Genomic DNA, 22,606 nt, shown 5'->3' on the forward strand with positions numbered 1-22,606 from the left:
GAACCTACCACATAAACAGAGATATCAGTTAATAAGTATTTACTGGATTCTCACCAGATACAACCTCATGGTTTTAATAATAGACAAGAAAACCGTGATTCAGGTTATTTGTCCAAGTAATTAAGAGCAAAGGTGAAATTCAGACCTAAGTTTTCATTGTATCATACTATCCTTTACAATGAAATAATTCTGTTTTGCAGGAGAGATATCTGCTTATTCAAAGTCCTCTGTTCTCCCTCTATAAATTTCTGAAAGGACCAAAGATTTACTTGTTTTGTTATCTCCTATTATACATAATATATAATTGTATCTGGAAAAATAGCTTCTTATTGTATGAATTTTGGGCAATGGTATAATTACTAGTAAGATAAATTATGAAAATAAGATATTGTTATCATGGACTAGTTCTGTCCTTATTTGCGATTATATCTGATAATACACGGTAAGCATCTAACCCCTTGTCAATAGCCACAGAACCATAGCCAGGACCAGGTGTCACTTAAAACCCCCAGAGTTGGCCCACGTGCCTCAAAATGTCACTGCATAGGAACCAAAAAAGCACTGCCTTTCCAGCTATGGTCCCTAGGGCCAAGGGCCATGACACTGCCTGGCGCCTTCCCCTGGCACCAGCTGTCAGAAAAACGGAACTAGCTCAAGAGGACTTTGCCCCTAACCAACATGGCCTCCCTGAGGCTTAGGGTTTTGGGCGGCAGAAGGAGGATCACGTGAAGAAAATTCCGTTCCTCTATTGGTCTTTTCTCCTGGAAGGGCGGGGTAAGATAACCCAACGCAGGCCGGCCTTAAAGAGACCACCACTAGGTCCGCAGGTGCGCCGCCCTTGGGGCTGCGCGGGCCGGGCGCAGAGCTGGGTTTCTGCCCCTCCCTCGCAAAGCGGAGGCAGGCGGGGCCAGCTCTGGGAGGCCTCGTCGCGGGAGCCGTGGAGAGCGCCAGCTGCCGGTAGCCGCGCGATCCCCAGGGGGTTAACCGCGGAACCGGTGGCCGCGGCGCTGACGGGGGAGCGGGAGGCTCTGGTGCGCGAGCCCGGCGGAGCCAGTGGGGGCGCACGGGGACTCGCGGGCGCGAGCGCGAGCGCGGGGATGGAGGACGGCGTGGCCGGGCTCCGGCTCGGGGCGGCGGCGGAGCCAGCCGAGGCGCGGACTCGGCCCGGGGTGACGCTGCGGCCCTTCACGCCCCTCTCGGGGGCGGACGAGGGCGGCGGCGACTGGAGCTTCATCGACTGCGAGATGGAGGAGGTAGACCTTCAGGACCTGCCCAGCGCCACCATCGCCTGCCACCTGGACCCGCGCGTGTTCGTGGACGGCCTGTGCCGGGTGAGGGCCGGGCCGGGCGGGCCGTCGGGGCGGGAGGGCGGACACTTGTTGCCTGGAGGTAGCGGCGCCTGTCACAACCCCTAGGTCCGGGCCGCGAGCTGGGCGGGGCAGAGAGGGGAGGCAGGCGACCCCTGGGGACTCTGCGACGCCGCCGGGCCTCCGGGCTGTGCAGCTCTCCCTCCCGGCAGGGGTGGAAGGCGGCGGCTACTGGAGGGTTCTGTGTCCCCGAGCCCCTCCTGGGTGCGCACAGCTCACGAGTGGTTTCCAGAAGCTCTCCCTGAACCAGGGCTCATAACCGCCTCCCAGCGAAGCCCCTGTCTGTTCCCGGGTGTCGCTCAGGTGGGGGTCGACGCAGCAATAGACCTTCTGGGGGGTGAATTAGCACCAGAAGCTTCTGAGGAGCTCGGACTGTCCCCCTGAGCTTTTGCCATCGCCCTTCAATTACTCTCTAGAGGAGGGGGTCACCTCATTTAAAGGGAGGAGGAAACAGACGTTGAGCGGCGACGTGACTCACTGTTCATAAATAGGACGACGTTTCTGCATTCTCAATCTGCACTATTGGAAGAAAAGCCAATGTTTGGGTGAGGATCTGTGGTTGCTCATTACCCTGCGGTTGGCCAGTTTTGGTGGAATGGTGTTAGGGGGAAGCGGACTATTTTGTAGGCCTGTAATATACTTAATCCGGAATCTTGCTCCCTTGATGGTGTGACATACCCATCGGGGACACTCAGTAGATATTCTTTTACCTCAAATCTGCACCACTTAAGACACTTTGGACGGTGAGGGGGCAGGTATGAGTAATCAATGATGGTGGTGGGGAGGAGGAATTTATTTCAAATCTGTAATTATTGTGCAGAATAAAATTTGGACAATGTAGGCGTTGCGAAATGAAACCTGTTTTTGAGAGATGCCCCCTTAGGGGAGCAGCTGTCAAAAAAAGAAAAAAAAAAGCAGTGCTTTCAGTGCTTGGCTCTGGGTCTACTTACACTGTCAAAGAACTGTAGCTGAGAGCTGCTGCCAATAGAACACCATTGTGAAACAGAGAGTGGTGTGCTTAGGTCTCATTTATTTATAATTTATATACCCATTTACTTTCAGAAGGGAATTAGAATGACTGCATGTTTAGGGAAGCTTCCAGGCATGCTTTCTAGAGCAACAGTCGTTAGGAACTCAGGTCTTACTGATCTTGATGAAAGCCTTCTCTTCTCTATGTGGGGTGAGTGCCAGCCAGCATTTCAAGCCCTTTTCTGAGGAGTCCTAGTCTATAGGGGTCTATAGCAAGGTCAAGTCATGTAAGACAACACTCATTTGTTTGGTTATCTAGCAGTTCATAGTTTTAGAACTTTTTCTGTGTTGGGGACAATCCCAAAATTGTATCCTATGAAAATGTGCCTGCTTTGCTATTTATTTATTTATTCATTTTTTTGAGACAGAATCTCACTATGTCACCCTTGGTAGAGTGCTGTGGCATCACAGCTCACAGCAACCTCCAACTCTTGTCTCAACCTCCCAAGTAGCTGGGACTACAGGTGCCTTCCATAGCACCTAGATTTTTTTTTATTGCAGTTGTCATTGTTGTTTAGCAGGCCCGGGCCAGGTTCAAATCCACCAGCTTCGGTGTATGTGGCTGGCACCCTACTCACTGAGCTACGGGCGCTGAGCCTGATAGCTATTTATTTTAACAAATATTTATTGAGACTCTGCCATGAGCCCGGCCCTGTTCGAGGTTCTGAAGCTACTTCAGTGGATAAAATAGTATTCCTGCCTTCAAAACCGATGTTTTTGTTGGGGGAAACAAATAATAAACAAATGTTAAATACATCAGAAGGTATGGACTATAGGAAAAAATAAGACTTGGAAGGCTGGAGGATAAGATGATATTTTGAGCAGAGAAAATAGGCTAGTGCTGGTCCATTCATTCATTTATTCATTCTGTGCTATTGGCTGGATGTTTACTCTGGTCCAGGCACTTTTTAGGCCCAGAGGAGAGTGGTGAGTGTAACAAGTTCACTGCTTTTAAGGAGCTTAGCTTATGGCAGTTGAAGAGGAGACAAAAAATAGTAAAAAGCAAGTGAACAAGGTCATTTCAGGTCATGATAAGTGCAATGGAGAGAAATTAAACAGGATAAAGTGATAGAGAGTGATGAGGAGGGGCTGGGGGAGAGCCGTCAGGTCCCAAGAGGTAGATACACTGTGGGGTTTTTAAGAGGTTTTGCTGAAGAGCTAGTGAACTGGGGCAGGTCTAAGGGAACTAATAGGGGATGTCCAGGCCTGCAGCCATGAGCACTAGCTGAAAGCTGGAGCTAGGAGAGAAAGTCTCATGGCGCCGACCTTACAGGAGGAGCTACCTAGCAGGGGCTATAGACTGAGGTGTGGGGTTGAGATACTAACCCAGGAAGCAGGCAGGGAAGAAATACCTAGGCCTCTGATCTCATTGGCAGAGCTCAGAAGGAGAAGGCAAGGGAGCCCAAGCAGTAGAGTACATAGGTAGAGTCAGCTTCCAGGGCCCAGAGAAGGGATCAGTGGACAGTGTGGATGAGGAGGAATCAGTGGGGAACCACTTCAGGTGAAGTGGCCTGGGCTGAAAAGCAGAAGCTCCTTGGGGAGATGTTTGTGTGCCTGGCATCCAGAGGGCAAGCAGATGCAAGAATTCTGATGCAGGGGGGACTTGGTATATTTAAAAGGAACAAGGGGTTGGCCTGGCAGTGTTGATTGAGATGTCAGCAGTTGGGGGAGAGGGAGTAATGTTAGGTGGGACAAATAGCCAGGGAATGTTCCCATGAAGGCCAGGAATGGGAGAATGGCATGCAGAGGGAAGGGTGTAAGTTAGAAGGAAGCCAGGAGGAACCTGGAACACTGGTTGGGAGGTCATTGCCGTCATCCAGGGGAGATGGTTGGACTAGATGGTGGTTTTGGAGATGGAGGAAGGGACAGACTCCCCTTTCCATGTGGAGGATCAGGAGCTTCAGAATGAGGGTGGGGCTGGGATTGTGCACAGGTTGCCCATTCCTCAGATCCCATCAAATGTATAGCAATAGGTGAAGACCTCAAAACCGACTGGGCTGAGAAAGTCCCAGTCCCCAAAGGCAAATAGATCTGTGCAATAGGCAACCTCAGACCTAAAGTCATGGCAGGTGGTTGATAAGCCTTCCAGCTAGTAGATAGGTTCTCCTTCAGCTAAAGCCATTCCTCTGGGTGGGAAGATGTGGGCTTATTATTAATTTTGGTGTGTCACCTGTAGGTGGTGTAATGAAAATATGGGTCAACTTCAGGTTGATTGTATCCAGCCTTGAGACAGATCATTAGCAGCAGTGCTGACAAAAGTCCCTGTGGTGTGGCCATCCCCTCTCCTTAGCCTGTCTTTTGGAGGGACTCCCTGGAGGTGACAGTGTGAGCAGACGGGGTCAAACATATGTTCACAGATCCTGTAACCTTAGTCTTAAAGGAAAGAAAGAAGTTCACCTGAGCCACTAATTCTTTTGGGAATTGACATCGGAAGCTGTTTTTTCATTGTAACAGCTTGGTCTGATATGTAAGATTTATTTTTGTCAGTTCTCAGCCTTTTGGCTAAGATCAAGTGTAAGATTTGTTCTTGTTACCTGGATCAGCATCATTATTGTAAATAATTTATAATGTATATCTTAATGTTTATCTAAAAAATAACCTGTATCATTAATTCAAAATAATATTAGAGAGATTCATGCTGTTACGAATGAATGAAAACTTTTATTAAAATAAGATTATTTTCTGTTTGCACAAATATTTGCTTAACGTTTTCCATTTCTGTATTCTTTTTGTGATCCTTTTTCCTTTTCTACTTAGAAAAGCAAAGCAGTGCTTTGAACCAGTAATTACATGTGCTTTGGATTGCTGACAAGGGTTCGTTGGTTCCCTAGAATAAGAGTTTATTTAGTCATCACCAAGTTAACCAGGAATTTGAGAGTTCTCAAATAGTATTCTTTTAGTTTCCAAGCAGTAAACATAGTTCCATGTCGTAATGGACATGAATACTTTTTTTTCAGTTGTCTGAAACGTGAATGTATATTTGATTGATGGAGCTTTGCACGAAGGCTATGTCGGAAAATCATAGAAAATTTTATGATTTTCTAGTGAATAAACTCATTTTTCTTTAAAAGAAACACTTAAGATTTGTGATGGTTGCTTTCATGACTGTAACAACAAAATATTCTGATCAGCCCAAAAGGAGTGTAAGTGACATCCTTGAATTCTGTGTATCAGTGGAGATCCCTGAGCAGTGCTTCCAACCTTAGCTGCACATGAGAATCTTTCAAAATTTTCCATGGCCAGCCCATGGCACACCAATCCCAATCTCAGGGGCTGGGATCTCCAGGAAAACGCCCCTGGTGATTCTAATTCGTAGTCCAGGCTAAGAACCATCATCCTAGCGTGAATGGGTTTGTCCTGACCAGAGGCTTTGTTATATCCTGAAAGATAACTGAAAAATTGATAATTAGGTCCCCCTTCTAGCCAGCTAACTTACCATTCTGTGCCTTGGTTTTTTCGAGTTTGAAATAGGAGTTGGGCTCAGGGTCTGGAGCTGTCCTTCTCCCACAGTGCTGTTGACTTTGTAGTGTGAAGGCAGGAGGCCTGTTGGCTGCCGCAGGACACGTGAGGTCAGAGGACTTTGCTTTAACATCGGGCTGCCTCCCTTTGCCTTTGTGGGTGCTGCTCACTCTCCCCCCAAAGGACGGATCCTGGACTCAGTCCTGACAAGCCATCATTCAATAGTAATTTGACGATGGAAGTGTTTTCAAGGCCTAAGGTGGCATAGCCGTACAGTATTTCTGCCCCTAAGGTTGTACATACTTGGACACATTTCTGCCTGTTCCTATTCTAAGTCAGTCTGTCGTAGCATATTGTAAAATGTGACATCCTAGCAGGAGAGTAACAGTTGGGTTCCGTTACCCTGGAAAATCCAGGCAGTGTTAGGCCATTTTCAATTTTCACCCTAGTGTGAGGGTGAGGCACATGGTTTCTCAGACTCAAATTGTGAATAAAATTTTCCTTCAGATGATCTTCTCCCCAGCATGGGATGGTTTAATTTATTTGGGAATGTTCAGAATGTTGTGTGTTAAAAAATTCTACATGTTACATATGTTCGGTTTATTTTAGAAGTTACCCGCTATTTCTCTAATTTTAGAGTTTCTGGCTCTTAAATAAAGCAAATGTTTTTCCCACCCATAGGTTCTTTTAATACCTCCTTACCACTCCCTTCCCTCCCTAACAAGTGTTTGGTTCCCTTTTCAGCTCAATCTGCCACCACCATACATTGCTCAAAGCAGTTTTTTTTTTTTTTTTTTAAGTGGTTTTGAATGTTACTGCCTGCAACTCCGGACTTTTCAAATCTCAGGACAATTACATAAGGGAACAAGACAAAAAGTCGGCTTTGTGCTAGAGCAAAACAGCCAAAGCAAAGGCTGTGGGTTCCAGCATTTATATTTCAGGGTGCATTCTTCATTTCTTTCCTTTTGAAAAAAAATATATAATCTACTCTTTTTTATACCTATCCCTGAGGGACCCATTTACCCAGGTCTGCAAATGCATCCCTCCTGATAATCATACCGGTAATTGTGCATACATGGGGTGGGGGGCAGATAGCCCCCTCAGTGCACATTTTCTATGCAGAATTGTTAGGACTCATTTCAAGAACTGTGAGGGCATGCCAGTCATTTGAAATACAGTTCAGTTATGAGAGAGAATTTTTTTTCTCTGTAAGGACTAATCACTATCAAAACATGGGGACAGTCAGTGAGACCCTCGATGACTCATGTGTTCTCTGAGCATTATAGAGTCCTACAATGGCAGTGGGAAGTACAAATGGCCCTTCTGCCCTTCTTGGGAAAAACAAACGATTTCAAGAAATAATATTGGGAAAATAGTAATTACCTGAACTCAAACTCTGAAACTGGGGGAAGGATTAGCTTCATGTTGTGTAAATTTCAGTCATTGTAGAAATCTTTTGCTATATTTAATTTAGTTGGAGTAGGATGGTTTTATTTATTTATTTCCACCTCTAAAGACTTAATTGGGTTTAATATGTTCACTTCCCCCAACAAAGTCTATACGTGACAGGCAGTTCAGAGTGGTGGTTAAGAGTCTTGGCTCAGCGCCTGTGGCTCAAGTGGCTAAGGTGCCAGCCACATACACCTAAGGTGGTGGGTTCGAATCCAGCCCAGGCCCGCCAAACAACAATGGCGACTGCAACCAAAGAATAGCCGGGCATTGTGGCGGGTGCCTGTGATCCCAGCTACTTGGGAGGCTGAGGCAGGAGACTTGCTTGAACCCAGGAGTTGGAGGTTGCTGTGAGCTGTGATGCCATGGCACGCTCTGTCTCAAAAAAAAAAAAAAAAGAGTAGGGGTCTTGAGCAAACTTTGCCCCTTCTGCAGTGTTACTGGACAGCTGTTTACCTGGCCTGTGCCTTTGTTTCCCTGCCTATGGAATGGGGCTGTTAATAGCACTTACATCTTAATGATACACATAAAATACTTTTTCAAAATGACTGGGTCACAGAAGACATACAGTGTAGGTTAGAGTAGTAGTTACCTACTGCTGCTCAACAAACTAAACCAACATAGGGGCTTAAAGCAATGCATGTACGTGCCCTCACAGTTTCTGTAGGTCAGGGATCTGGGCATGGCTTAGCTTTGGGTGTGGTTCAGCCTTGTGCCTGTACCTAGAATTCTCTCCCAAGGCTGCCATAGAGTCTCGGCTGCAGTCTCATCTGAAGGCTGGGCTGAAGGGGGCTTATCCACGTCTAGGGGGCTTATCTCACTCATGTGGCAGGGACAGGACTGGATTTCTTGTGGGTTGCTAGACTGAGAGCCTCAGTTCTTTAGTGGTTGGTGGCTGGTGGCTGGAGGCCTCCCTCACCTCCTTGCCACATGGGCCTCTCATAGGGTGGCACACAGTGTGGCAGCTGGCTTCCTTCAGAGCAAGCAAGATGGAATGGGATCCACAGTCTTTTTGTGACCTAATTCTGAAGTGGTCTCTTATCACGTTGCTTTATCTGTTCATTAGAATCAAGTCAGTAAGTGCATATCACACTCAAGGAGACAGAATTGCACAGGGGAGTGAATACCAGTGGGTGTGGATCCCCAGGGCCCATCTGACAGGCTACTACCACAGTTAGATATTTACTAGCACATTTTTTTCTTTGTAAACTTTTTTGACTTCTATGGATCAGTTAAATGTTTAGAAATGTTTATTAATATTATTTTCTAATCTGATCTTTTTTTTCTTTTTAGCTTCAATTCCATAAAAGAATACAGTTTTTGCCTCCTTGATTTAACATAAAACACCCCATTTATAGGATTATAGCTAGGTTATTAAGTTTCTAAAGTATCAAAAGCTATTAACCCATTATATTTCTAAAGGAGGAGCTTAGGACGCTAAGCCTTTTGTCCCTTGGAAAGGTCTAGTACTTTTCCTTGAGTTACTAATTTCAGCAGGTGCAGTATGAAATCCCATGTGCAATCATAATTAACACTACAGAGAGAAGTATTTGAGGTTGACCTGAATTCAAAATCAAAAGACAAAAATGTTATTTAATTCAGAAAGCTAATTTTGGATTTTTTCCCCCACAACATAATAAGCTTGTCTTTATCACTGTCTTAGTCAGCTCAGGCTACCATAACAAAACAGGAAATTCTGTTCTTAAGCAACAGAAATTTATTTCCTCACAGCCCTGGAGGCTGGGAGTCTGAAATCAGAGCATCAGGTCCTGGTGAGGCTCCTTTCCTGGGCTGCAGACTGCTGTGTTCTGGCTGTGTCCCCCTTTGCCATGGTTTCCCCTCAGTGGGGAAAGAGAAGCAAGCTTTCAGGTGTCTCTTCTTATGAGGACACCAATCCTACTTGATTAGGGCCTCACCCTTATAGCCTCATTAACCTAATTACTCCCTTAGAGACCCTCATCGCTAATAAAGCCACACAGGTGTGGGGTTGGTTCAGTCTTCAGCATATGAATTTGGTCCAGCATATGAAAACATTCAGTCCACAATAATCACCTTTATATTTTTAGTTAATCTTTGTGATTTTAAAGATAATAAAATGGTTTCCATTCATTAATACAAAAGGCCTTATTTTGTATTACAAGTACCCTGTTTGTGTAAAGTGTTATCATTTTATCTTTACAAGAACTCTATGAAATAGGTGCTCTTATCATCCCCATTCTGTGGAAGGGGAATCTGAGGCCAAATAACCCATCCCAGGCCAAACAGTCAGTAAGTGTTGGTCCCAAGACTCAAAACCAGTTTTAGCCAACTCCAAAGCCTTGCTACTAGTCATCTTATAGGGCAGGATTAATACACATGAATTTTTCATATACCTTTCACATCTCATTTAAATCCTAGGACAGCTTATTGTAAAAAGTATTTTTATCTACCAGAAACTGAGGTTCACCCAAGTTACAACTCTTCGTTATTCTTTCAGTTGTATATTTATATTTAATGGACTCTGGGACTGCCCATGGTGTGAGACACAGCAGCAGCCCTGGTGTGGAGGTAGAAGGCAGTAGCTGGACACTGGAGCCAGGCAAACCTGGATTTGAATCCTGGCTCCCTCACCTCTCTCATTCATTCACTTCATTTGTTCATTTATTCAACAAGTATTTATTGGGTACCAGCGGTGTTCTGAGCACTCTGCTGATTTCAAGATGAGCTCTAGACCCCAGACTAGCAGTCACTCTCCTCAGTGAGGAGGGCACAGCCCTAGACAGTCGTTTGGCAAATGACAGACACCATCTGTCCCTTCTTGGAATTCACAAGCTAGTGGAGAAGACACAATGGGACACCCCCCATCTGCTCCTTGTTCCCCCCTGGTTAAATTAGCCAAGTAGGAGTTTGCTCAAGAAGAATATTTTTCCAGTGTGATTCCAGTTCCCTCCCACCCAGCCTCTTTGGCATGCCACCTGTCCTCTGCCTGTCCTGCGTTGGTCAGTGGGAGGCCTGTCTGGTGGTCTATGGCTGGAGTAGGCAAATTTTTATCATTCAAACCTTGTGCCTTTTATTGGTCTCTGATCTGAAATGACCACTGGATCAGAAAGGGTGCAAATGACCCCAGTGCCAATTCTACCCAAGCACCATTTAACGATTTGCCAAAGATAACCTCACAGTGTCAGAACACTTGAGAGAAATGTTTACTTTTTTAAGTCTGTTGTTCCTTGAAGACTTCCAAATCTCATGATGGCTGCTACTGATTTGGTGGCCAACATGTTCCAGTTTGTCCATACTGGCTGATGCTTGTTGTCCCAGGAAAATTATTAGTGGCACCCCCATCCACTCTAAAGTTTGAGTGATAAATTATATAATTAGTAACCATACGATTAATTATAAGCACCTTATTAATTTATTTATTTTTGTGACAAGGCCTTGTTCTATGGCCCAGGCTGGAGTGCAGTGGTACAATCATAGCTCACTGCAATCTCAAACTCCTGGACTCAAGTGATCTGTCTTCCTCAGCCTCCCCAATAGCCAGGCCTACATCTTTTTGTTTTGTTTTTAGATTTGGGATCTCAGTATGTTACCCAGGCTGGTCTCAGACTCCTGGCCTCAAGCAATCCTCCTGCCTTAGCCTCCCAAAGTGCTGGGATTACAGGCATGAACCACTGCACCCAGCCACCCTACTCATTTAGCACTTGCCATCCATGTCAAATAACTTACATACATCATCTCATTTAATCCTTACAGCCTTCTAAGATACATACTGTTATTTCCACATTTCGTAGATGAAAGAGACTTCTCATTTACAGAAATAATAAGTACCACAGAGTCCTATGTAACCAGACCTCCAAATCCAGGTTCTTGAAGGCCCTAGCCAAGAAGAGACCACCACAGCCTCGGTTTTCATCCCACTGAGGGATTCAGGCTGAGAGGGGAATGCAGTGTTCTTAGGAGCACTCACTAGGCATGGCAGAACTGGGACTTGAACACAGGTCTTTCTTCTTCCTCACAGCCCACTGGTTTTTACATTGCTTATTTAATTGTGTGTCAAATGATGTCCTCCCCTGTCCCAACTCCGTCTAAAAGAACCCAGAGCCAACAAATAAGGACATCTAGCGTGGAAGGCAGCCCATGGGAAGGCTGTCCCCAGGCTGGTATCTGGCAGCTGTCCAAGAGCTCCTGCTGCTTGAGGAAGGGACAGGGACAGAACTGTGCACTGAGAGCCAGACTGACGCCACGCAAACCAGCATTGGCCACCAGGGGGCAGTAAATTTACGTGTGATCTGCCACTGAGCATGCTCAGTCAGGCATCCAGGACTGCCGGCTCAGTCCAGGGAGGGAGAAGACCAGCCCTGTGCTATAAACAAGCTCTTATCTGAGCAGTGTGTAATTGGAACTCAAACTTGGAGCGGCACCCCCACCCCCAGCAGACACCCGTGCAAGTGAGAAAGCCGCTTCCCGAGTGGACCTTTCCCCTGCTGCTGGCTAGAATGCAAAATAGGGCAGCCTGTTGGGCTACACGGGAGACTTTTTAAAGCAAAGACCTGCTCCAACCATGCCTCGGTACAGGTGTGTAAGTAAAGTTTTCTGCCACTTACTGAGGTTGGTTGCAACTTATATGAATATGACTCAAAATAGCATAAGGAAATACAAAGAGAAAACTCAGATGAAAACACTTTATTTCAGAAATAATGGGAATTCTGAGCAGCTTTCAGATATTAGGTTTCTAAGCAGATTACTTTGAAAAGGAAAAGCTTGTGCTGGAAGATAGGTCACCAGGCCTGTGTGGTGGGACTCATGCTCTCCCACAGGAGGCCCTGCCCTCAGATGATTCCAGAATTACCACTGCTCAGGTCAGGTAGTGACAGTGCTGTGGGAAATTGATTCAGCTTCTCTTAAGCTTCCTAACCTGTGGATCCCAGATGGGCTGGGTCAGCAGTGGATAAACAAAAGGCCTTTGCAGCCCCCGCACTCATGGAAACAGTTGGCTGGATTACAGTTCAGGAATAGCCTAGAAACACTGCATTTGTTTGCAAAGTGATTCAGGGTGCATTTGTACTGGTATTTCTTTCTAGAATAGCTCAATCCAAGATGTAGTTTTCTAACTAGATCCAGGGTGAGGAGGCTGGGGTGGATGGCTTGTACATTGGGGGGTGGCCTCTGCATTTAGTGGCGGTGGTAGTTACGCAGAGGACAGCACAGAGCATTATGTGCTGCATCAGTGGCTTGGGACAAAGCTGACCCAGCTGGCCATCTTGATAGCTGTGCCTGTGATTCTGCTCAGCTTCATCTTTTTATCTGCAGAGGGAGGTGTAGATGGTGCCTTTACCTTACTGGGATGCTGTGAGAATTAAATATAGCACGGCAATGTTTGTGATGGGATCTGAAGACGGAGATACTCAAAGATATTTATTTAGTCTTTATCAGGGATCTCTTTTTAATATCAATGAGTATATTGTTAGAAGTTTTATGTCGGGTCACCATTTAATTTCTGTTTATTTGTTCATGTGCTTCCTGTTCATTTATTCTCTCCCCCCCCGTTTTCTTTATTGACTAGCGCCAGGGATTGCATTGGCAGGGTTACCTAACTTGCAAATTTCCTGGCTGCTGGTCATTCATCTTACTAATTTTCATGGTTCAGCTGAGAGTGCAAACACGTGTGAAGGTGAACAGGTCATTCTTATCTCAGGGTGCTGAACATGTGCCCAACCTTCCTTATGGACAAATATCCATCTTAGTTTAGAGTTGTACCTGTTGATATGGTAACAGCAGTGAGAAGGGTGGGCCCAAAAGCCACATTGGTCTGGCTTCAGACCCCCACTCCACCAGCAACTAGCTGTGTAATCTTCGGCAAGTAACTTAACTTCTGTGCACGTAGGTCTCCTAGGCTGTAAAGTGGGATGGTAAAAGAACCTACCTCATGGTTCTGGGGAGGAAGAAAAGACAAATTGCAAGGAAAGGGCTTAGAATAATACCAAGCTCATAATGAGTATTTACTATGAGTTAGTGATTAAAATTATTATTCAAATGCAAAATTACAGTGTCTGTATTATTTATCCTGTGCTAGGACAGTGCCTGCCACATAGTAGGCACTCAGTTAATGTTTGCAGAGCAGTATGAGTAAAACACCACCATAAACATAAAAATGGTAGGCCTTATTTTACCCCTGTGGTCCCCAATCTGCAGCCACAGACGGGTCCGAGTCTGTGGCCTGTTAGGAGTGAGCTGCAGAGCAGAGGGTGAGCACAGGCCAGCAAAGCTTCATCTGCATTCCCAGCCGCTCCCATGGCTGGTACCACTGAGCTCCGCCTCCTGCCACATGAGTGGCAGCATTAGGACTCATAGGAGTGGGAACTCTGCTGTAAACGCACACGGTCTGGGTGGTGCTCCTTATGAGAATCTAAGGCCTGATGATCTGAGGTGGAGCTGAGGTGGTGGTGCTAGCACTGGGAAGCAGCTGCACATGCGGATTATCAGTAGCAGAGAGATTTGACTACACAGAGACCAGGATAAATCCATTGCTCGCAGACTCTTTCAAAACCAACGACCACCCCATCCTCAGAAAAGTTGTCTTCCGTGAAACCAATCCCTGGTGCCAAAACGGTCAGGGACCGCTGTTTTGCCAGGAGTAACATAGGCACTTTCAGAAACTGGATATGTTATTTCAGCCCAGTAGAGTTTGTGACTTTAAAATTATTGCACTGGCATGTGTATGCACACACATTTGTGCACACACATACAAGTGTATACGAAATGAGCAGACTTGGATGTTGCTGAAGACTGAAAATACTGCAGGAAGGTACTTACTATGCCAGCAGACCAGCATGGCTTACTAGCACCTCTATATGCTTAGAAAGAGCTCGTAATTTCACAATAATGTGTTAGGACTGCTTATTAAAAGGATGTTTTAACTTGAAATGAGCTTTGCCATAAAGTTGGAAACAACTTAAAAACCTAAATACCTTTTGGAAAATAAATCTCAAAAAACATAATGAATATGAAAACCCCATGAACTTATAAAGCATAAAATCATTACTATTTACGACAAGAAATCCTCGGCTTCTTACCACGATTTAAAAAGATCTTGTAATTGAAAATGAAATGCTAAAGCTTGGTAGTGAGGTTTCCCCTCCCTCCTCCCTCTCTTCCCTTCCTCCCATCCTTCTCTCTCTCATTCTTAGAATACTGTTTAGGGGACAAACGGATCTTTTCAGAAATACACTGCCATCTGCTAAATCTCTGCCTACTGAATTAGCCAGCCCTCGCACCCTGATAGAAGGTGGCTGGTCAGTCATTCTTTTCCGTATCTCTCCTTAAAAGGGCAAAATCAACTTGTGACCATTCTTATCTCTGGACGCTGCCCGGTTTCCACTAGATTGTACTAGGGAAGATGGTGACCTTTCTTAATGAAATGCATGCTGCCTGCTTAGTACACAGCACCCTGCTGTGCTTTTAATTAAATAAACCAATCTTTAAAAACTGGATTCTTAGTTCCGCAGCAGCATGTCACCCCGCAGCCTGACCCCAGAGACGGTGCTGTGAGCTGTGTGCCAGGGAGTTCTGGGGGAACTGAAGGTTGGAGAGAGGGACTTTTGCGTGGAGTGTGGTCTGGTCCCATAGTTCCCAGGGTTAGCTCTTTGTGCATAGGTTCAGGACAACCCCTGTTTATCCACCCCCTGGCCAGAGGACACAGTCATTCCCGGCTTACTAGAGCTAGAACCACCCACGGTTGCATTAGGTCTGTTCTGTGCCGGTTGTGAGGCTGTTTAATGGCGTTAGGGAGAAATATCTGAAGAACACAACTCATAACTAGTGCCATTTGCTGAGCATCAACTAGATTGCTATGTGTGTTTAGATTGCTCTATGATTTGAAGAGTAATCAATTATAAACATAATAGTAGATCGTAAAAATAACAATAAAAACTTTTACTAATAGTCCCCATCTTCTCTCAGCCTTTTCCTTGTTTGGTTTCACGAGGTCAAACAATGAAGTTCTCAAAAAGTGCTACATACCTCATTGTTGAATATTACTGTGGTCACCAGATGGCCAAGGGGAGTACTTTGAAGTGGCCTGGTATGTTTACAACATTACATAGTATTAGGTAGTGTTATATTGAACAACAATTTTTTTAAAGCCAATATTAATAATGGTAAATACAGTAGAACCTCCAGAGTTGACCACCTCCCTACATTGACCATCTCCTTGATTAAGTTAACTCACTTTTTATTTTATTTTATTTTATTTTTTTTTGCGACAGAGCCTCAAGCTGTCCCCCTGGGTAGAGTGCCGTGGCATCATAGCTCACAGCAATCTCCAACTCCTGGGCTCAAGCGAGTCTGCTGCCTCTGCCTCCCAAGTAGCTGGGACCACAGGCGCCCGCCACAAAGCTTGGCCATTTTTTGGTTGCAGCCATCGTTGTTTGGTGGGCCTGGGCTGGATTTGAACCTGCCACTTTAGGTGTATGAGGCTGGCGCCTTAGCCACTTGAGCCACAGGCTCCGAACCAAGTTAACTCACTTTTCACAGACCCAACATGCACTGCATGTACGTGTCAGTACAGTAGGCCTAGTTCCTTATGTTGACCAGTTGGTTACAGTTCCTTGGGTGGTCAACTCACAGAGTTTCCACTGTATTATTTTGCCACTTGCCTTTTTGAAATGTTGTGGCTCTCTTCCCCATAGACCCAGTGTATTTCCTTTGATGACTGCCTGATGTTTCATAATTAGAACATGACACAATTAAACCAGCCAGTCTACCATACCAGCTAATTTTTTAATTTTTTATAGAGATGAGGTCTTGCCACATTGCCCAGGCTGGTCTCAAACTCCTGGCCTCAAGCAGTCCCCCCACTTTGACCTCCTAAATAGCTAGGACTGTGGGGGTGAGCCACCATGCCTGGCCCCGCTGTGGGCAGCTTCGCTGAACACTTCCCTGACAGACACATCTGCTCTCTTTTGTTACTTTCACTGAGGCTCTAACCTGGCACACAATTATTTAAAGAAGTGGCTTCAGGAATCTTCCATAAGCCCTGTCTCCATCTGTGCATTCCTCATGCTGCCCAGAGGGACTCTCTGTGTGGCTGGAAGTGTCCTGAGTCTGAGCAGTTCTGCACAGTAACCACTGCCTCGTGTACCACTGAGCATTCCAAACGTGGCGGATGTAACCGAGGAACCAGTTTTTAATTTTTCTCCATTCTGAGTACTTTTCATTTAAATCACATGCTATTGAGCACTTAAAACGTGGCTAGGCAACTGAGGAACTGTATTTTTAATTTTAAGTGTAATTAATTCCATTGAGATAGCCACGTGTGGCTGGGTAGTATGGGCGCCTCATACATATTACAGAAGGATGTCAGGAACAGAAAGCCCAAAGGGGCCACTCAGGGTGCCCAGAGAGGGTGAGATGGGGCCCACATCACACAGCAAGTTCAGGACCCAACTGAACTGGGAGCCCAGGCTTCCTTCTGTGCTCAGTCTTGAGTTATCCTCACCCTGCCTGAGCTGTCCACACCTCGTTTGTCCCTGTAACTAATGACCGTGGTCCCAGTGTGTACAGACCGGGGAGCAGCACAGTGCTCCACCCGAGCCTCGCTGCCTTCTCCGCTGAGGTGGCCGCCACGCGGGCCTGCAGCTACTGACTTTTCACCCCGCTTACTTCACTTGACCCTGCCAAGGTTCTCAGGAGATAAAGGCAGGGGGCAAAGTCCCCGGTGTTTGGCAGGGCCAGGAGCACCCTTCGGTCCTGTGTCTGTGTCTAGCATCATTAGGAAATGGTACTCCTGGGCCATTTTGGTCTGAATGTATTTTCTAGCCCTTTTAACAAAAGGTTTTCCACATCTGTGCTTCCAGTCAGAGAGATTCAGAAAGAGGAGAAAGAAAAGCTTTCTAGAAGACCCTCTGTGTAGGCCGGGTGGTGAAGTGGGTTTCTCAGGAATGGACAAGCCACACCTCTGCTCACAGCCACTTAGTGTTCTTCCTGCTCCAGCCAGTCCTTTCTCTCCTTCCCAGGGGGGTTTCTGAGTCACTGTAGGGACCCTGTGGCTCTCCTCGGCTTCCCTCTCTGTCAGTCACTCAGAGGGAGCAGGAGGGAACTGCTCTGTGAAAAGCCTTTGCTCTTTGCTGTGGGCAGGAAAACCTGTGGCCTGCCCTCCCACAAGGTCATTTGTTGGGGCTCAGAGGCCCAGAGTACTGGACACCCTGGCATCACCTCAGTGCTGCTGTGCGCTGGCAGCATGACTTAGGGTGCCTTAGCTTGTCCACTTGTAGGATGGGGGGGGTGTCACAACAGCCACCTCACAGGGCTCTAGTTGCAACTGCCCCTGCTCTGAGGGTGGTTGCCTCCAGGCTGGGTCTCCTCGGCTCGTCAGGGATAGTCCTTAACACAGACATACTTGGGGAGCATCGCTTGTGTGAGTGCAGATGGGCTGTGTCCCCCTCCATGGCTGGGCCACATGCCTGTCCCAGCTCTGTGGGGTGGCATCTGGCTTATCAGACAAAATAGGGTCCCCAGTTCCTGGGAGCAGCCTGCCCAGTCTGGTGGCTTCTGTGGAGCTGTCCAGACAGCACATCAGGGGGCAGTGCACTTCTAGTGGCTGATGACAGCAGTGTGGGTATCTGAATCTGCTTGCCAGTGGAGTTGGCCACTCAGGTGGCACACAGGCCCTGCTCCTGGGAAACCTAAGCAATCCCAGGGTGTCCCTTTCTCCAAATAGGCTTCTGCTCTGACTTACACAACAGCAACCATCTACAGAGCTCAGCCCTGGGACTCACTTCCCAGACTCTGAAATTTGTGATGACTCGGTGGGTTGTGTACACTCTTAGCAGAGAGTCAGTAGTTTACTTGAAGATCAAACTCAGCTTGATCAGAACACAAAATTACTCAGATCCTATTCTCTCTGCAGGGGTTGCTTCATTCCCCCGACACCTATGGTCAGGGAGAAGCCTTGAAGAACTTTCTTAAGAGCTTAAAAACTAGGGAATTTTCCTCCCTCGCTGATGACTCTCTTTTCCTGCCTCCCAACACACCGCAGAAGGGAAGAGGCTGTGATGAATCCCAGCCGTGTGCCAGTATCCCACACCACTGTGTGCCAGTCGGGAGAGCAGGGGGCCTCCCGGTGTGTGCTGGGGCGGTGCTTCCGCAGCGTTTGCTCCGCACCAGGCAGTTTCTTGTCAGAGCCTAGAGACATGAATGCGTTTCGTCCTCCCACGAGCCCCGTGAAGGACATGCTGTTACTGTCCCCAGGTTGTAGCTGGAGTAACAGACACCTGGAGGTGAAGTGACTGCTCAGGGTTGCACAGGAAGTCGAGGTCAAGGGAGCGGGCAGGGTTTGAACCCAGGCTCCTGCTGCCACTCGGCCAGCCCCATGAGTGTGCCCTTGCAGTTGCTTCATTCTCGGACCTGGAGCATGTGTGCCCAGGCCCGCCCTGCCTAGGATTCAAGCACAGCACCTGCAAACACCTCCCTGCACACTCGGCTGTCCGTGGGTCATTGTCATCTCTGAGCACCCAGGACTGTGCCCCACCCCATGTTCCTCCTCTTATTCCCTTAATCACAGTGAACTGGCTGCAGGTGACATGACGCTCCCCTAAGGGAACCTCTCCACCCGTCTTCATGAAACGTTCTCATCTCAACTGTGTCTCTGACTGCAGGCTGGCAGAGCTCCCCATGTGCCCGTTCACTGGTTCTGTTTCCTCTTGTGAGTTGACCGTCCATGACCTTTGCTTGCTCCGCTATCAGTTTATTCTACATAGGTCCATTTTCCAATTCAAGGGTCAGGACTGAAATTCCTCTAATACAGTTGATCACCATCTAATATTTTTGCCCCCTTCCTGTTTTACAACAACTCTGAAAATAATTGCTTGCCTATGATGCTGAGTAAGAGGATAAGAATACCATTTTAGCCATCTCCAACCCCTCCAGCTCCAGAAAAAAAACAAATGTGAACTAGTCAATTTTTTTCTTATGCATATTAACAAATCCTAGGTCTGCCTGGAGCAGTGGATACTTGGGCATAGACCACTCCTCTAGAAGGAACACCTTCTTGAGGACAGGGACTGCATCTGGCTCACTTTTGCAAACATATTTCCATTTGTTTATTTCTAATTCTGAAGAAGATCCACATCCTCCCCATGCCTGAGCTCAGCCCAGTCTCCCAGCACAGTGGAGTCCAGCTCCCCAGCTTGGGCGGGTCCTGCTGTCCAGGGCAGACACAGGTGTCTGAGTCAGGCTGCCTGTGCCCTTCTGCACCGAGACAAGCAGGTGGGCTCACGGTGAGAGCTCCTCTCCCCGAGTTCTTGGTGAATGTAGAAGGTAGCAGGTGTGCTAGCCTCCTTCGGTATCCCCTCGATAACTTTCCTGGGAGGAAGGTGGGGTTTAGGGTGGCACCTCAGCCCATGTCATATAGCCAGATCTTTCTCATGAAGATTCAATTCTTTGATTGTTTGTGACAATTTATTGAGAGGGTTGGTCAAGGTTGAGCTTTGCACATGATGAGAATAGTTGTACCTGTTCTGGAAGTTATAGGCATTCTGTACAGTGGTGGTTGGTGAGGGCTACTTATTATCAGATTGAAACACATGGAATTGCATCTTTGACTGAAAAATATTGGCACTTCACTATTACGCCTTCCTCTGTGATCAGGTTTTTCATATGAGACCATCATATGACCATGCTGAGCTTCCTAACTCCAGCAAGGCTGGGAACATGTAGGGATGCTAGCCGGATGCTAGCCTAGGTAAGCTGGGGCCAAGCTGTACTGTACTGTGCATGAGGGCTGATTCCAGAGTGAAGGGGAGCACATGGTGATGTCCAGTATCACACAGCATGGACGTGTAGCCACTGTGCCCCGGGGGCTCCTCTGTACTGAGGCCCTCTCCAGTGCCCATCCTCTGTCCCCTGTCCCCAGCGACTTGAAAGAACCCCACTGTGCACTTTAAGAAGTGTTTTTTCTCAAAATCAGGAAACACAAGAAATATGTGATTGGGTTCTGTTCACTTTTGAATAGAACCTAAATCAATGTGGATTTGTTCAGAAATTATTCTCTTCTTGTAGACATGGAGTCCTGGGGGGTGATAGTGGCAGTGTCCAGATGGCTGCCCGAAAGGGCGTGGGTGACGAAGGAGGTTAAGGATTCGCGTGGGGTATGAGGTGCAGATGGCCCTGTCACATCACTTGCCTTCTACGCCTAGTGCTGGGAAATGGGACTTCTCTCCGCACTGCCTGAGCCCTAATCACCTCCTGGCTATTGTTGATATTCAGAACAGCAGCCTATACTGATCCTTGGATGTTGTCAACTCTTTTTTTTAGCTCAGTCAATCAGAGGACATTGCCAAGAGGGCCGGGCATGTGTTTGAGTTCCATTTCAGGAACCAGGGAGAACCCTTCAGCACGTGGGAGCCTGCCTGGGCCCAGGGCAGTCGGGAGGCCCAGAGGAGCCGCGCGGCAGGGTTGGGAGCTATCCCCCCTCTGAGCAGAACTTCTCTCCAGAATGGAAGTTCAGATATTGGGTGAATTTGCATAGTTTTCTCAGATTTTCTGTCTCCTCACCAATTTTTATTCTAAAGGCAAAGGGAGGAAAGTTTGACCAAGGCAGATCTGAAATTTTGGCAGGGTGCCAAGAGGGGACACTCTGCTTTATCACACTTGATGATGCGTCCGTCCCCCCCACCCCCAGCTTTATTACACTATAACTGGTGTGTGGACTGTAGCTAGTTAAGGTACATGTAGTCCAATGTGACTTGCTGTGTATGTACACCGTGAAATGCTTGCCACAGTCAGGCAGGCTGGTTAGCACATCTTGATTTAACTTTCCGGAGCTAAATCCCGGTCATGTCACAGTTTGTTGTCACCACTTACACTATAATTGGGCCAGGGAAGGGAGAGTGGGTCTCATAAGACAGTGTCTAAGTTCTATAGACTCAAGTCAAATAATGGGCATTTGGGCACTAACCCAGCAAGCAGAGGACCTACCGTGTGTGATGTCGGAGCCTTTCATCTCCGTGGTTCTCGACCTGTGGGTCGTGACATTATTAAAGGCTCACAGCATTAGGAAGGTTGAGAACCACTGGTAGATAAATTGTTTTTTGAATTGGAATTCAGTGGCAGTTTAAAAGATTTAACCTCTCTTTAGTCTTTAAAACAGTTATACAGAAAACTCAGCTTTAATTTCCCTCCACTTTATCCTGAGCCTTTAAGGTTCCCCATGTCCAGGTGAGGCGGCAGTGTCCCAGGGCAGCTGGCCAGCCCCTCACCATCTGCCTCTGTGGTGCTCCTGAACACATAGTGCGCCCACGTCAGGCTTCAGGCCTGCTCTTCCCTCCCTCGGAACAGTTTTCACCCAGAAAGCCATGACTCTGCTCCTCCTTCAGGCCCTGACTGTGCCTAGCCATGCTATTTCAGGTGTGCCCCCACCCCCTGGCCTACTGTATCCTGTTCTGTGCCCCTTGTCCCCACAGCCACCCTGTGCATTTTATTTAGTACAGACTGTCTATCCATTCCTGCCAGAACATGGACCACACATGGGAGGTTTCATTTGGTTCACTGCTGTATCCCCAGCTCCCAGAACCGTGCCTGGATGCATATTTAGCATAGCTGCGTTCAGAAGTGAGGACTGGATCTGGGCTCCGTCTGATCCATGTCTTTCATGAGGAGGGAAGCTTTCGTGTGTCCTGGCAGGTTTCTTCTTCAGAACACGACAGAGGCATCTCTGGGCACAGTTCATATGGGTTTGTATCCCATAAACTCTTATCATGACCTCCCAGATCAAGACAGGGAATATTGCTGTGTCTCAGAAATTTCTGGACGGTCAAAATCAAGCCATTCCGATCAGGACAATAAACAGCTGTAATCCGCCAGATAGGCTTTATGTTTATATTGTTTGATAACAATATAGTTTCCTGGGCGGTGAGATTCCAAGCTTCTCACGTAGGAAAGATGCCCTCATGTCACCTTTGTCCTGAGGCCCTACACTCAGGGACTATAGCCCCCCGCCACAGTGGGAGGAACACAGCATCCTTGAATGTCAGATGCAGGAACGGCACTGGTGCTGGACATGTCCTGGGCTGGTGGGGGTGGACAGTTTGTTCATGTGAAAAATGGATGTCAGGATATGCAGAGAAAACACTTAAAGAGATACAATTCAGAATGTGTTTTTCCTGAAAGTGTCTAGTTCTTATTCCCTTCTAGACCAGAGTACTGAAGTTGATATCCCATGAGGTGTGCTCATTATATGTTCATTTATTCATACCTTTGTTCATTGGACAAATATTTGAATTGTTCTGGCGGTGTACCTAGACCCCGCGGGAAAACAAAGCAATGTC

General features: G+C 47.0%; 1 protein-coding gene and 1 pseudogene across 1 annotated transcript in view; both read left to right on the plus strand.

Annotated features, from left to right (window-relative positions):
• The first annotated feature begins 957 nt into the window (after positions 1–957).
• RCAN1 (regulator of calcineurin 1) overlaps positions 958–22,606 on the plus strand; it is an 84,575-nt gene continuing 62,926 nt past the window's right edge. Inside the window, exon 1 of the mRNA XM_003797047.3 lies at positions 958–1,331. Within this exon, the coding sequence (XP_003797095.1) occupies positions 1,098–1,331 (234 nt within the window). The 5' untranslated portion in view covers positions 958–1,097. The remainder of the gene's footprint in view (positions 1,332–22,606) is intronic.
• LOC111727553 lies at positions 4,879–4,999 on the plus strand (annotated as a pseudogene).

The sequence above is a fragment of the Otolemur garnettii genome, unplaced genomic scaffold, assembly GCF_000181295.1.
Source record: "Otolemur garnettii isolate 467f Iridium unplaced genomic scaffold, OtoGar3 scaffold00111, whole genome shotgun sequence".
Lineage (NCBI taxonomy): Eukaryota > Metazoa > Chordata > Mammalia > Primates > Galagidae > Otolemur > Otolemur garnettii.